At 50.1% G+C, this 15,450-nt stretch overlaps 1 protein-coding gene across 1 annotated transcript in view; it reads right to left on the bottom strand.

The window, feature by feature from the left end:
* Window positions 1-10,011, bottom strand: part of LOC126947136 (probable bifunctional dTTP/UTP pyrophosphatase/methyltransferase protein) — a 49,463-nt gene extending 39,452 nt beyond the window's left edge. Inside the window, exons 1-2 of the mRNA XM_050777756.1 lie at window positions 9,797-10,011; window positions 4,248-4,379 (exon numbers count right to left, since the gene is read on the bottom strand). Coding sequence (XP_050633713.1) covers window positions 4,248-4,379; window positions 9,797-9,889 — 225 coding nt within the window. The 5' untranslated portion in view covers window positions 9,890-10,011. The remainder of the gene's footprint in view (window positions 1-4,247; window positions 4,380-9,796) is intronic.
* Window positions 10,012-15,450: the final 5,439 nt, after the last annotated feature.

The raw sequence follows: 15,450 nt of genomic DNA, 5'->3' as shown, positions 1-15,450 counted from the left end.
GATAAGCTACATGACTTCTCTATCCTAAATGACGGAGTGTATTAATTATAATAGTGTATTATGGCCGGGCGCGGTGGCTCACACCTGTAATCTCAACACTTTGGGAGGCCAACGCAGGTGGATCACCTGAGGTCAGGAGTTGGAGACCAGCCTGGCCAACATGGTGAAGCTCCACCTCTACTAAAATAATAGTGTATTACATAGTAGCATATAGTAACAGATAAGTGACGTAATTCTACATGATGATCCAATTATGTTAATTGTCATAGTGTATTACATAGTCTCACACAGGAACACATACTAATTCTGTGTATCGCAACACATACTGATAGATGTTAATTCTATATTGTAACTGATATTACTATATTAACTGCAATATTACATTCATAACATAGTAACAGATAAGCTACATGAATCTTAAATCTTAAATGATAGTAGTATATTAATTATAATTGTATATTGCATTGTAGCATATAGGAACGGATAAACTACATAATTCTATATTAGAAATGATGTTACATTAATTGCAATCAGATATTACATAGTGGCACGGTAATAAGCTACATAATTCTATATCATACTATTACAATATATAATACTATTATATTAATTGTAGAATATTACAACACATAGTAATACTGGACATTAATTGTATACCATAAATGATACTATTATATTAATTGCAAGATAATATTATAACACATAGTAATAAACTACATTAATTGTATATCATAAATGACACTATTATATTAATTGCAAGATAAATTATTTTTTATTTTTTGGACACGGAGTCTTGCTCTATCGCCCAGGCGGGAGTGCAGTGGCATGATCTCGGCTCACTGCAACTTCCATCTCCCGGGTTCATGCAATTCTCCTGCCTCAGCCTGCTGAGTAGCTGGGATTACAGGCGTGCACCACCACGCCCAGATAATTTTTGTATTTTCAGTAGAGATGGGATTTCACCATGTTGGCCAGACTGGTGTTGAACTCCTGACCTCAGGTGATCCGCCCGCCTTGGCCTCCCAAAGTGTTGGGATTATAGGCGTGAGCCACCGCGCCTGACCATAAGAGATTAGAATACATAGTAATAGATAAGCTACATTAATTGAATATCATACATGATACTATTCATATCAATTGCAAGAGAATATAACACATAGTAATAATCTACATTAATTCTAGATCATAAATGATGCTGATATCAATTGCAAGAGAATATTAAAACATATAGTAATAGATGAGCTACATTAATTCTATATCATAAATGATACTATGATATCAATTGCAAGAGAATATAACACATAGTAATAATCTACATTAATTCTATATCATAAATGATGCTATATCAATTGCAAGAGAATAACACAGTAACAGATAAGCTACATTAGTTCTATATCATAAATGATACTATGGTATCAACTGCAAGAGAATATAACACATAGTAATAATCTACATTAATACTGTATCATAAATGATGCTATGATATCAACTGCAAGAGAATATAACACATAGTAATAATCTACATTATTCTAGATCATAAATGATGCTATGATATCAATTGCAAGAGAATATAACACATAGTAATAATCTACATTAATTCTGTATCATAAATGATGCTATGATATCAATTGCAAGAGAATATTGTAACATAAATAGATAAGCTACATTAATTCTATATCATAAATGATACTATATCAATTGCAAGAGAATAACATAGTAACAGATAAGCTACATTAATTCTATATCATAAATGATGCTATGATACCAATTGCAAGAGAATATAACACATAGTAATAATCTACATTAATTCTAGATCATAAATGATGCTATGATATCAATTGCAAGAGAATATAACACATAGTAATAATCTACATTAATTCTGTATCATAAATGATGCTATGATATCAATTGCAAGAGAATATTGTAACATAAATAGATAAGCTACATTAATTCTATATCATAAATGATACTATATCAATTGCAAGAGAATAACATAGTAACAGATAAGCTACATTAATTCTATATCATAAATGATGCTATGATACCAATTGCAAGAGAATATAACACATAGTAATAATCTACATTAATTCTAGATCATAAATGATGCTATGATATCAATTGCAAGAGAATATAACACATAGTAATAATCTACATTAATTCTATATCATAAATGATACTGATATCAATTGCAAGAGAATATAACACATAGTAATAATCTACATTAATTCTAGATCATAAATGATGCTATGATATCAATTGCAAGAGAATATAACACATAGTAATAATCTACATTAATTCTGTATCATAAATGATGCTATGATATCAATTGCAAAAGAATATTGTAACATATAGTAATAGATAAGCTACATTAATTCTATATCATAAATGATGCTATATCAATTGCAAGCGAATAACATAGTAACAGATAAGCTACATTAATTCTATATCATAAATGATACTATGATATCAATTGCAAGAGAATATAACACATATAGTAATAATCTACATTAATTCTATATCATAAATGATGCTATATCAATTGCAAGAGAATAACACAGTAACAGATAAGCTACATTAATTCTAGATCATAAATGATGCTATGATATCAATTGCAAGAGAATATAACACATAGTAATAATCTACATTAATTCTAGATCATAAATGATGCTATGATATCAATTGCAAGAGAATATAACACATAGTAATAATCTACATTAATTCTATATCATAAATGATGCTATGATATCAATTGCAAGAGAATATAACACATATAGTAATAATCTACATTAATTCTATATCATAAATGATGCTATATCAATTGCAAGAGAATAACATAGTAACAGATAAGCTACATTAATTCTATATCATAAATGATACTATGATATCAATTGCAAGAGAATATAACACATATAGTAATAATCTACATTAATTCTGTATCATAAATGATGCTACATCAATTGCAAGAGAATAACATAGTAACAGATAAGCTACATTAATTCTAGATCATAAATGATACTATGATATCAATTGCAAGAGAATATAACACATATAGTAATAATCTACATTAATTCTGTATCATAAATGATGCTACATCAATTGCAAGAGAATAACATAGTAAGAGATAAGCTACATTAATTCTATATCATAAATGATACTATGATATCAATTGCAAGAGAATATAACACATATAGTAATAATCTATATTAATTCTGTATCATAAATGATGCTACATCAATTGCAAGAGAATAACATAGTAAGAGATAAGCTACATTAATTCTATATCATAAATGATACTATGATATCAATTGCAAGAGAATATAACACATATAGTAATAATCTACATTAATTCTATATCATAAATGATGCTACATCAATTGCAAGAGAATAACATAGTAACAGATAAGGTACATTAATTCTATATCATAAATGATACTATGATATCAATTGCAAGAGAATATAACACATATAGTAATAATCTACATTAATTCTGTATCATAAATGATGCTACATCAATTGCAAGAGAATAACATAGTAACAGATAAGGTACATTAATTCTATATCATAAATGATACTATGATATCAATTGCAAGAGAATATAACACATATAGTAATAATCTACATTAATTCTGTATCATAAATGATGCTACATCAATTGCAAGAGAATAACATAGTAACAGATAAGCTACATTAATTCTAGATCATAAATGATACTATGATATCAATTGCAAGAGAATATAACACATATAGTAATAATCTACATTAATTCTGTATCATAAATGATGCTACATCAATTGCAAGAGAATAACATAGTAACAGATAAGGTACATTAATTCTATATCATAAATGATACTATGATATCAATTGCAAGAGAATATAACACATATAGTAATAATCTACATTAATTCTGTATCATAAATGATGCTACATCAATTGCAAGAAAATAACAGTAGCAGATAAGGTACATTAATTCTATATCATAAATGATACTATGATATCAATTGCAAGAGAATGTAACACATATAGTAATAATCTACATTAATTCTGTATCATAAATGATACTATTATCTAAGTAACTATTAGGTTACTTGCAACAGCGCATTACATTGTAACATAGTAATAGCTCAGCTGTGGCACCAACTGTATCTTGTGAATGACACTTATTTGTATCATGGATATTTAGCACCTGCAAATCCCCTCGTCAGAGCGAAGGAATTTTCATGGGGGCAGAAGGGCAGGGGGCCCCTTGCCTGGTGCATCCGGGTGGCCACCTCCAAGGCCTTCTGCTTGGCGGTCTCCATGGCGTACTCGTACGGAGTGGCGAAGGAGGCTTTGTCCAGCTTCTCTTTAAACCTGGAGGGGACCACCTCAAACCTCAGACCCTGCAACAGAAGAAAAAGGGGTCAGGAGGGTCAACGAAAGAGCCTAAGAAAACGGAACGGAACGGAACGTGCAAGATTGGCAGGAGATGTTGGCTACACGCCCCGATCTTCTCCTCCATCCACCGAACCTTCCCTGAGTGTGGCCGGGGAGTCGGAAACTCACCAGAGCTTTCCCTAAGTGTGGTTAGGGGCCTTCAGGGACTGACCGGGGGCCTTCCTGGCTCTCGACGGAAGACATTGGCAAAGGAAGAAGCCAGGAACGAAGAGGCCAGCGGGGAGCGATTGACTCAGGCCCTGAACGCATGAGTCAATGGTGGCAGAGGGTTCCCGGAGCCCTGATGGTTGGGGTAAAACCATCCTGCCCACAGGAAGTTCAGGAAAAATGCCAGCAGTGATGGCTGCGGGAAAGGAAGCAATGATGGCTCTGAGTCAATCCCTGGTACCCAGGAAGAGACAACAGCGTCCCTGGGGAGGCCTGGTCTGAGAGGTAGTGATCCCCGCAGAGACTGTGGGGTCAGGAATGATGGTGGTAAATGTCCCCAGTGGGGGTGCCCCTGGCTGTCACAACCTGCCAGGGCTCAGGGAACTCCGCATCTCCCCCTCTGACAGACAAGCATCGTCATCTTGGACACACACCCCCATGTTGGACACACACCGTCATCTTGGACAGACACCGCCATCGTGGACAGACACCCCCATCTGGGACAGACACCGCCATCTTGGACACACCCCATCATCTTGGACATACACCGTCATCGTGGACACACACCCCCATCGTGGACACACACCGCCATCGTGGACACACACCGCCATCGTGGACACACACCGCCATCGTGGACACACACCGCCATAGTGGACAGACACCGCCATCTTGGACACACACCGCCATCTTGGACACACACCGCCATCGTGGACACACACCGCCATCGTGGACACACACCGCCATCGTGGACACACACCGCCATCGTGGACACACACCGCCATCGTGGACAGACACCACCATCTTGGACACACACGGTCAACTTGGACACATACTGCCATCTTGGACGCATACCGCCATCTTGGACACACACCGCCATCTTGGACATGCACGGCCAACTTGGACACATATCACCATCTTGGACACATACTGCCAACTTGGACACGCACGGCCAACTTGGACACGCACGGCCATCTTGGACACGCACGGCCATCTTGGGCACTTACCACCATCTTGGACAAGTGCCACCATTTTAAGTTCCCTTGATTAAAAACCGCCTAAAACCAGCCCCAAATCATGAGCCTCATGGCTAATGTCAGCATGACCAGAAACAGTCAAACCCTGAAATAAACCACCGTGACCAGAAACATCCCAAGGCCAAGATAAGCTCTCCTCAGACCAGAGACATTCCAACCCATCAGTCAACTTTGCCTCACACAGAAACATTCCGAGCCCGCCATAGGCTTCCCTTCCTAAACCCTTAAGTACCCTCAGTCTGTAAGAGAACGCTCCCGACCGAACGCCGCCGGAAGCCCCCCTCAGGCTTATTCTCCAAAATAAATCTGTCTTTGACTGTGAAGCTGCTTTTCTTGTTTCATCTTTCTTCAACTCTTACACCCTCCTCAGCCCTCCTCACCTCTTGAAGGCGTACCCAGATCCTGGCCCCAACGCCCATCCTGGTCTTCAGGGCACCAGTCACCAAGCCCTGGACCTGCCCCGCAGACCTCAACCCCAGATCACGTAGACTCCTGCCTTATGCCCCGTCACCCCCCATCATGGAGACCCATGCCTTCTGTAAGGCACCCAGACCATTCTCATCCCCGTCACTAGGCCCAGGCACGTGGGGTCCCCTCTCCCAGGTACCAGACCTCCTGTCCTTAGTTCCCAAGAGCAGACTCCTGCCCACTGCTCTATCCATAGGCAACCAGTAACTACCCCACCATCACTAATAACTTTTCTGCCATCACCAGTAACTACTCCCCACCACCAGTAACTACCCCCATCACCAGTAACTACCCCCATCACCAGTAACTACCCCATCACCAGTAACTAACCCCCATCACCAGTAACTACCCCCATCAACAGTAACTACCCCCATCACCACCAGTAACTATCCCCATCACCAGTAGCTAACCCCCATCACCAGTAGCTAACCCCCATCACCAGTAGCTAACCCCTATCGCCAGTAACTACCCCACATCACCAGTAACTACCCCGCATCACCAGTAACTATCCCTCATCACCAGTAACTGCCCTCCATCACCAGTGAGGGTAGTACCCCCCATCACCAGTAACTACCCCCCATCACCAGTAACTACCCCCCATCACCAGTAACTACCCCACATCACCAGTAACTACCCCCCATCACCAGTAACTACCCCCATCACCAGTAACTACCCCCCATCACCAGTAACTACCCCCCATCACCAGTAACTACCCCCATCACCAGTAACTACTCCCATCACCAGTAACTATCCCCATCACCAGTAACTACCCCCATCACCAGTAACTACCCCCATCACCAGTAACTACCCCCCATCACCAGTAACTACCCCCATCACCAGTAACTATCCCCATCACCAGTAACTATCCCCATCACCAGTAACTATCCCCCATCACCAGTTACTACCCCCCATCACCAGTGAGGATAGTACCTCCCATCACCAGTAACTACCGCCCATCACCAGTAACTATCCCATATCACCAGTAACTATCCCACATCACCAGTAACCATTCCCCCATCAACAGTAACTACCCCCATCGCCAGTAACTACCCCCCATCACCAGTAACTATCCCATATCACCAGTAACCATCTCCCCATCACCAGTAACTACCCCCATCACCAGTAACTGTCCCCCATCACCAGTAACTACCCCCATCACCAGTAACTATCCCCATCACCAGTAACTATCCCATATCACCAGTAACCATCTCCCCATCACCAGTAACTACCCCCATCACCAGTAACTGTCCCCCATCACCAGTAACTACCCCCATCATCAGTAACTACCCCCATCACCAGTAACTGTCCCCCATCACCAGTAACTATCCCCATCACCAGTAACTACCCCCCATCACCAATAACTACCCCCCATCACCAGTAACTAACCCCCATCACCAGTAACTATATCCCATCACCAGTAACCATCCCCCCATCACCAGTAACCATCCCCCCATCAACAGTAACTATCTCCCATCACCAGTAACTATCCCACATCACCTATAACTATCCCCCATCACCAGTAACTACCCCCATCACCAGTAACTATCCCTTCATCACTAGACCCTCTCCTCCATGTCATTAGGGCTCCAGAGAGAGGCAGACACCCACTGCCTAGGCCCACTACCACCCGCAATAAGATCCCCACGGGGGCACCAGGAAACACTTCCCACACCCCAACTACGAAGCCCAACCTTCAGTCACAGGGCTCACTCCATCCCTAGAAGTCCTGGATCACTCACCTCCCCAATCCCCAGGGGTCCCAGGTCACTCCCCTCCCCCATCCCTAGGGAGTCCCGGGTCACTCTCCCTTCCCCCATCCCTAGGGGGTCCTGGGTCACTGTGCCCTCCCCATTCCTAGGGGGTCCTGGGTCACTCTGCTCTCCCTCATCACTAGGGGGGTCCTGGGTTAGTCTCCCCATCCCCATCCCTAGGGGTCCTGGGTCACGCTCCCCTTCCCCATCCCTAGGGGTCCTGGGTCACACTGCCCTCCCCATTCCTAGGGGTCCCAGGTTACTGTCCCCAACCCCATGCCTAGGGCTCCTAGGTCACTCTCCCCTTCCACATCCCTAGGGGTCCCAGGTTAGTCTCCCCACCACCATCCCTAGGGGTCCTGGGTCACTCTGCCCTCCCCATTCCTAGGGGGGTCCTGGGTTAGTCTCCCCATCCCCATCCCTAGGGGTCCTGGGTCACGCTCCCCTTCCCCATCCCTAGGGGTCCTGGGTCACACTGCCCTCCCCATTCCTAGGGGTCCCAGGTTACTGTCCCCAACCCCATGCCTAGGGCTCCTAGGTCACTCTCCCCTTCCCCATCCCTAGGGGTCCCGGGTTAGTCTCCCCACCACCATCCCTAGGGGTCCTGGGTCACTCTGCCCTTCCCATTCCTAGGGGTCCCAGGTTACTCTCCCCAACCCCATGCCTAGGGGCTCCTAGGTCACTCTTCCCAACCCCATGCCTAGGGGTCCTGGGTCACTCTTCCCAACCCCATCCCTAGGGGGTCCCGGGTTAGTCTCCCCACCACCATCCCTAGGGGTCCTGGGTGACTCTGCCCTCCCCATCTCTAGGGGTCCTGGGTGACTCTGCCCTCCCCATCTCTAGGGGTCCTGGGTGACTCTGCCCTCCCCATCCCTGGGGATCCTGGGTCACTCTTCCCTCCCCCATTCCTAGGGGTCTTGGGTTACTCTCCCCTCCCCCACCCCTAGGGGCTCCTGGGTGACTCAGCCCTCCCCAACCCTAGGGTCCCGGGTTACTCTCCCCGTCCCCATCCCTGGGGGTTCTGGGTCAGTCTGCCCTCCCCATTCCTAGGGGTCCGGGATCACTCTCCCCAACCCCATCCCTAAGGGTCCTGGGTTACTCCCCTCACCCCCAACCCTGGGGGTCCCGCGTCACTCTGCCCTCCAAATTCCTAGGGGTCCTGGGTTACTCTCCCCCACTCCCCCATCCCTAGGGGTCCCGGGTTACTCTCCCCTCCCACATCCCTGGGGGTCCCAGGTCACTCTACACTCCCCATTCCTAGGGGCCTGGGTTACTCTCCCCTCCCCCATCCCTGGGGGCTCCTGGGTGACTCAGCCCTCCCCATCCCTAGGGGTCCCGGCTTACTCTCCCCTCCCACATCCCTGGGGGTCCCAGGTCACTCTGCCCTCCCCATTCCTAGGGGCCTGGGTGACTCTCCCCTCCCCCGTCCCTAGGGGCTCCTGGGTGACTCAGCCCTCCCCAACCCTAGGGGTCCCGGGTTACTCTCCGCGTCCCCATCCATGGGGGTCCAGGGTCAGACTGCTCTCCCCACCCCTAGGGGCTCCTGGGTGACTCAGCCCTCCCCATTCCTAGGGGTCCCGGGTTACTCTCCCCGTCCCCATCCATGGGGGTCCAGGGTCAGACTGCTCTCCCCACCCCTAGGGGTCCTCGGTCACTCTACCCTCCCCATTCCTAGGGGTCCCGAGTTACTCTCTCCTTCCCCATCCCTAAGGGGTCGCAGGTCACTCCCCACCCCCATCCCTCGGGGGTCCCGGGTTACTCTCCCCTCCCCCATCCCTGGAGCTTCCGGGTCACTCTCCCCAACAGCATCCCTGGGGGTCCCGGGTCACTCTGCCCTCCCCCATCCCTCAGGGTCTCGGGTCACTCTCCCGTCCCTACCCCTCGGGTTCCTGGGTCTCTGGGCCCTCCTGGGTTCAGCCCCTCCGCCCCCTGCCCCCTGCCCCGCCCAGGCCCAGGCCGCACCGCGTTGCTGAGGATCTCCTGACGGCGCGGGGAGGCGCTGGCCAGCACCACGCGCTTGTGCAGCAGCTTCCCGATCACCGGGCACAGCACCATGGCGCCCACGCCGGGAGCCGGGAGTCCGCGGAGCTGAGCCCAGAGCCCGCGGTGAGCGCAGCTGCAAAAAACGGCGGCCAGAGTCCCGCCTCCGCGAGGCCACGCCCCGCCCGCCTCCGCGAGGCCACGCCCCGTCCAGGTCTTCATTGCCTTCCTCGCCAGGCCTCGCCCACTCCAAGCCTCCATTGGCTTCCCCGTGAGGCCACGCCCAGTCCATGCCTTCATTGGCCTCCCCGCGATGCCCCGCCCCGGCCTCGCCGTCGTTGCCCTCCCCTTCAGGCCACGCCCACTCCACGCCTCCATTGGCCTCCCTGTGAGGCCACGCCCAGTCCATGCCTTCATTGGCCTCCCCGCGATGCCCCGCCCCGGCCTCGCCGTCGTTGCCCTCCCCTCCAGGCCACGCCCACCCCACGCCTCCATTGGTCTCCCCGTGAGGCCACGCCCAGGCCACACCCCCGCCCGACTCCCCTCGGGCACCGCCCCGGCCTCGCAGTGAAGCACCGCCCCCAGCTCCGCCTCCCGGGCCCTGTCCCCGCCCCTGGCGCTCGCCCCGCCCCTCCCCGCCCCGCCCGCAGCGCCAAGACTGACAATCCCGCAGGACGCGCCAGCAGCTGGGGGTCCCCCAGGGAGGAAAGGCCGGAGTGGATTCCTGGGGTTCCTTGCAGGCGCGGCGTGGGGAGTGGAAATGCTGGGGTTCCCGCGGCTGCGGTTGTGAGCAGCGGTGGGGGGTGGGGTGTTCTTACCCGAAAGTGGGGGGGCCAGGCTCAGAGATGGGGGTCTTGTGGGCGCCGTCTTGGGGAACGTAGAGATCGGGGGTTCCCCGCGGGGCCGGCGGGAGGGGCGTGGAGACGGGGTGTCCACGGGCCTGGTGGGAGGGGCGTGGATATGGGGTCCCCGCGGGCCTGGTGGGAGGGGCGTGGATATGGGGCTGTCCACGGGCCTGGTGGGAGGGGCGTGGATATGGGGTCCCCGCGGGCCTGGTGGGAGGGGCGTGGAGATGAGGGTCCCCGCGGGCCTGGTGGGAGGGGCGTGGATATGGGGCTGTCCACGGGCCTGGTGGGAGGGGCGTGGATATGGGGTCCCCGCGGGCCTGGTGGGAGGGGCGTGGATATGGGGCTGTCCACGGGTCTGGTGGGAGGGGCGAGGAGATGGGGGGGTCCCTCCAGGACCGGTGGGAGGGGCATGGATATGGGGCTGTCCACGGACCTGGTGGGAGGGGTGTGGAGACGTCGGGGGGCCCTCCAGGACCGGTGGGAGGCGTGTGGGGATGGGGTCTCCGCGGGCCTGGTGGGAGGGGCGTGGATATGAGGGTCCCCGCGGGCCTGGTGGGAATGGCGTGGAGAAGGGGACCCCTCCAGGACCGGTGGGAGGGGCGTGGAGATGGGGTCCCCGTGGGGATGGTGGGAGGGGTTTGGAGATGAGGGTCCCCGCGAGAATGCTGGGAGGGGTATGGAGATGGGGTCCCCACGGGCCTGGTGGGAGGGGCGTGGATATGGGGCCGTCCGCGGGCCTGGTAGGAGGGACGTGGAGACGGGGTTGTCCACGGGCCTGGTGGGAGGGGCGTGGAGATGGGGTCCCTGCGGGCCTGGTGGGAGGGGCGTGGAGATGAGGGGGTCCCTCCAGGACGGGTGGGAGGGGCGTGGAGATGGGGTCCCCGCGGGCGTGGTGGGAGGGACGTGGATATGGGGGTCCCCGCGGGACTGGTGGGAATGGCGAGAAGGGGGCCCCTCCATGACCGGTGGGAGGGGCATGGAGATGGGGTCCCCGCGGGGATGGCGGGAGGGGCGTGGAGATGGGGTCCCCGTGGGGATGGTGGGAGAGCTTTGGAGATGAGGGTCCCCGCGAGAATGCTGGGAAGGGTATGGAGATGGGGGTCCCCGCGGGCTGGGTGGGAGGGGTGTGGAAGAAGGTGGGGGTCCTTGTGGGAGGGGCGTGGACATTGGGGATCCGCGCGCCTGGTGATGGGCGCGGCGTGGGGACCCCCTGTGGGCTCAGGGGTGGGACCAGAGCGGGCGCTGCGAGGTCAGGGACGCCCTGGTGGTCTCGGCTGCACCTTCCCTCCCTAAACGGACCCCACCTCCAGGCAGCTGGTCCCTTGCGCGCCGCAGGCTGCAGGGGGCGCGCGTGAGCTGTGCCTGGATTTTTCTTAACCCGCCCCCACCCAGAGCCCAGCCGCACCTGCTCCACATAAACCCAACGTGGCCTGGAGACTCCGGGTACTGTTTCCCCAGCCTTTTGTGACTCAGAAGATTTTACAATAAAATGTCAAAAATAATCATACACCCAGATCACATGCCAGCGATGTGTAGATACAGAGAACGGAATCCCACAGTTACTTTTGTTCACTGTGGAACGACGTCTGAGGGTGTCCAATACATTATGGAGAAAACGGAAAACAGAGAAGTTACAGAATAGTCAAATAAACGGGAGGAAAAAATAAAACACCTAAACCACGTGATGTCTGATTTGCAATATTGTGAGTTTTGAAAAAAAAATTAAAAATAACAGCAGCATACAGATTCATATTTCATATTTTTGGAGAAGTAACTTTTCTTCGTTTTGAAGCAACAGAGGGAATCACAACTTTACAAACTGTACTGCATATAACATAAACTCCATGCAAGTGAAGCTGTTTTCGTCCTTCCTTCCTTTCTTTTCTTTCTTTCCTTTCTTTTCTCTTTTCTTTTCTTTTCTTTCTTTCTTTTCTTTTCTTTTCTTCCTTTCTTTCTTTCTTCCTTTCTTTCTTCCTTCCTTCCTTCCTTCCTTCCTTCCTTCCTTCCTTCCTTTCTTTCTTTCTTTCTTTCTTTTCTTTTCTTTTCTTTTCTTTTCTTTTCTTTTCTTTTCTTTCTTTTTTTGAGATGCAGTCTCACTCTGTCACCCAGGCTGGAGCACAATGGTATGATCTCGGCTCACTGCAACCTCCGCCTCCCAGGTTCAAGCGATTCTCCTCCCTCAGCCTCCAGAGGAGCTAGGATTACAGGCACCTGCCATCACACCTGGCTAATTTTTGCATTTTTAGTAGAGATGGGGTTTCGCCGTGTTGACCAGGCTGGTCTCGAACTCCTGACCTCAGGTGATCCACCCACCTCAGCCTCCCAAAGTGCTGGGATTACAGGTGTGAGCCACTGGGCCCAGCCGCGGGTGAGATATTAAATCATAAAGAAAAATAGCAAAGGAAGGCCGGGTGTGGTGGCTCATGCCTATAATCCCAGCACTTTGGGAAGCAGATAAATCACGAACTCAGGAGATCGAGACCATCCTGGCTAACACGGTGAAACCCCGTCTCTACTGAAAAATACAAAAAATTAGCCGGGCGAGGTGGCGGCACCTGTAGTCCCAGCTACTCGGGAGGCTGAGGCAGGAGAATGGCCTGAACCCAGGAGGCGGAGCTTGCAGTGAGCCGGGATCGCACCACTGCACTCCAGCCTGGGCGGCAGAGCAAGATTTCATCTCAAAAAAAAAAAAAAAAAAAAAAAAAGAAAAAGAAAAGGAAAAATAGCAAAGAAAATTATAGCAATTATCTATGGAAGATGAAGTGAACGCTGCCACTTCCTGAACAGGTACAGGCAAAGCTGAAGGGTTCAGTGACCTACAGTGGGGGTTACTGGTAACCGTCACTGAAAACCCTGGAACTTAAAACAGCAAAAGTCAATTGCATTACAGCCTTGCAGGCCAGAAATCTGAAATCAAGGCATAGGCAGGGCCACGCTCCCTCTGATGCCTCTAGGGGAGGATCCTTCCTGCCTCTCCCAGCTCCTGGGGTCTCCAGGCGTCCCTGGGCTTGTGGCCGCATCACTCCAGTCTCTGCGTCCGTCTCCACGTGGCCTTCTCCTCTGTGTCTGTGTCTCCTCTTCTGTCTCTTAGAAGGACACTTGTCATTGGACTTAGGGTCTACCTTAATCCAGCATGATATCTTGAAACCATGAACTAATTGCACATGTAAGAACCCTATTTCCAAATAAGGTGCTATTCACCTGGTAGACAAGTCGATGGGGAGACACGGATCCCCCCAGTCCCCCATACCAGCGTTCCAGAAGGGGTGCCAGCTAACCAGAGATGGGGTCCAGCAGCCTGTAAGTTCTCCGTTATGGCCACAGCATTGAAACCCCACCAGGCAGAGATTTAACTGCTCAAAAGCCCTGACTACTGCAGCCCTCCTGCTCTCAATGTGCCCTTCAGAATTTCCTTTGCTTTTTTTTTTTAAGACTGACTCTTGCCCTGTTGCTCAGACTGGAGCGCAGTGGCACGATCTCGGCTCACTGCAACCTCTGCCTCCCAGGTTCAAGCGATTCTCCTGCCTCAGCCTCCTGAGTATCTGGGACTACAGGTGCCCGCCACCACACCCGGCTAATTTTTTGTATCTTTTAGTAGAGATGGGGTTTCTCTATGTTGGCCAGGCTGGTCTCAAACTCCCGACCTCAGGTGATCCACCCACTTTGGCCTTCCCAAGTGCTGGGATTACAGGCGTGAGCCACCATGCCCGGCCAATGCCTGTTTTTTTTTTTTTTGTTTCTTTGTTTTTGAGACAGAGTCTCGCTCTGTCCCCCAGGCTGGAGTGCAGTGGCGCGATCTCAGCTCACTGCAAGCTCCTCCTCCTGGGTTCACGCCATTCTCCTGCCTCAGCCTCCTGAGTAGCTGGGACTACAGGCGCCTGCCACCACGCCCCGCTAATTTTTTTGTATTATTATTATTTTTTTAGTAGAGATGGGGTTTCACCACATTGGTTAGGCTGGTCTCGAACTCCTGACCTCAGGTGATCTGCCCGCCTTGGCCTCCCAAAGTGCTGGGATTACAGGCATGAGCCACCGCACCCGGCCAATGCCTGTTTTTTGTTTGTTGTTGTTGTTTATTTGTTTTGTTTTTTGTTTTTTTTTCTAAGACAGAATCTCACTCTGTCGCCCAGGCTGGAGTGCAGTGGTGCAATCTCGGCTCACTGCAAGCTCCACCTCCAGGGTTCACGCCATTCTCCTGCCTCAGCCTCCTGAGTAGCTGGGACTACAGGTGCCTGCTACCTCGCCCAGCTACTTTTTTGTAATTTTTTTTTTTCTTTTAGTAGAGACAGGGTTTCACCATGTTGGTCAGGCTGGTCTCGAACTCCTGACCTCAGGTGATCTGCCTGCCTCGGCCTCCCAAAGTGGTGCGATTACAGGCGTGAGCCACTGTGCCCGGCCAAATGCCTGTTGTGTCTAAGCCAGCCAGTCTATGGTATTCTGTGATAGCAGCCTGCAATGGACTAAGACATCCCATAAGAAGAGGAGATGAGGACACAGACACACACAGAGGGACGAGCCTGTGAGGACACAAGGAGAAGACGGCGTCTCCAAGCCCAGGAGAGAGGCCTCAGGAGGAACCAGCCGTGCCCACACTTTGACCTCAGACCTCCAGCCTCCAGGACTGTGGGAGAATCAATGTTTGTTGTCTAAGCTGTACAGCGTACAGAACTTTGCTATGGCAACCCCGGCAAACTCAGACACCCCATCCCGCCAGGCCGGGCTTCTCTCCTTAATGTCCTGTTTTGCATTGAGCCAGCATCGCATAGTCTGATGTTCAAAGATTCTCAA

The sequence above is a fragment of the Macaca thibetana genome, chromosome Y (assembly GCF_024542745.1).
Source record: "Macaca thibetana thibetana isolate TM-01 chromosome Y, ASM2454274v1, whole genome shotgun sequence".
Taxonomy (NCBI): domain Eukaryota; kingdom Metazoa; phylum Chordata; class Mammalia; order Primates; family Cercopithecidae; genus Macaca; species Macaca thibetana.
Note: the sequence above shows the minus strand (reverse complement) of the source record. Positions and strands in the feature narration are given on the sequence as shown.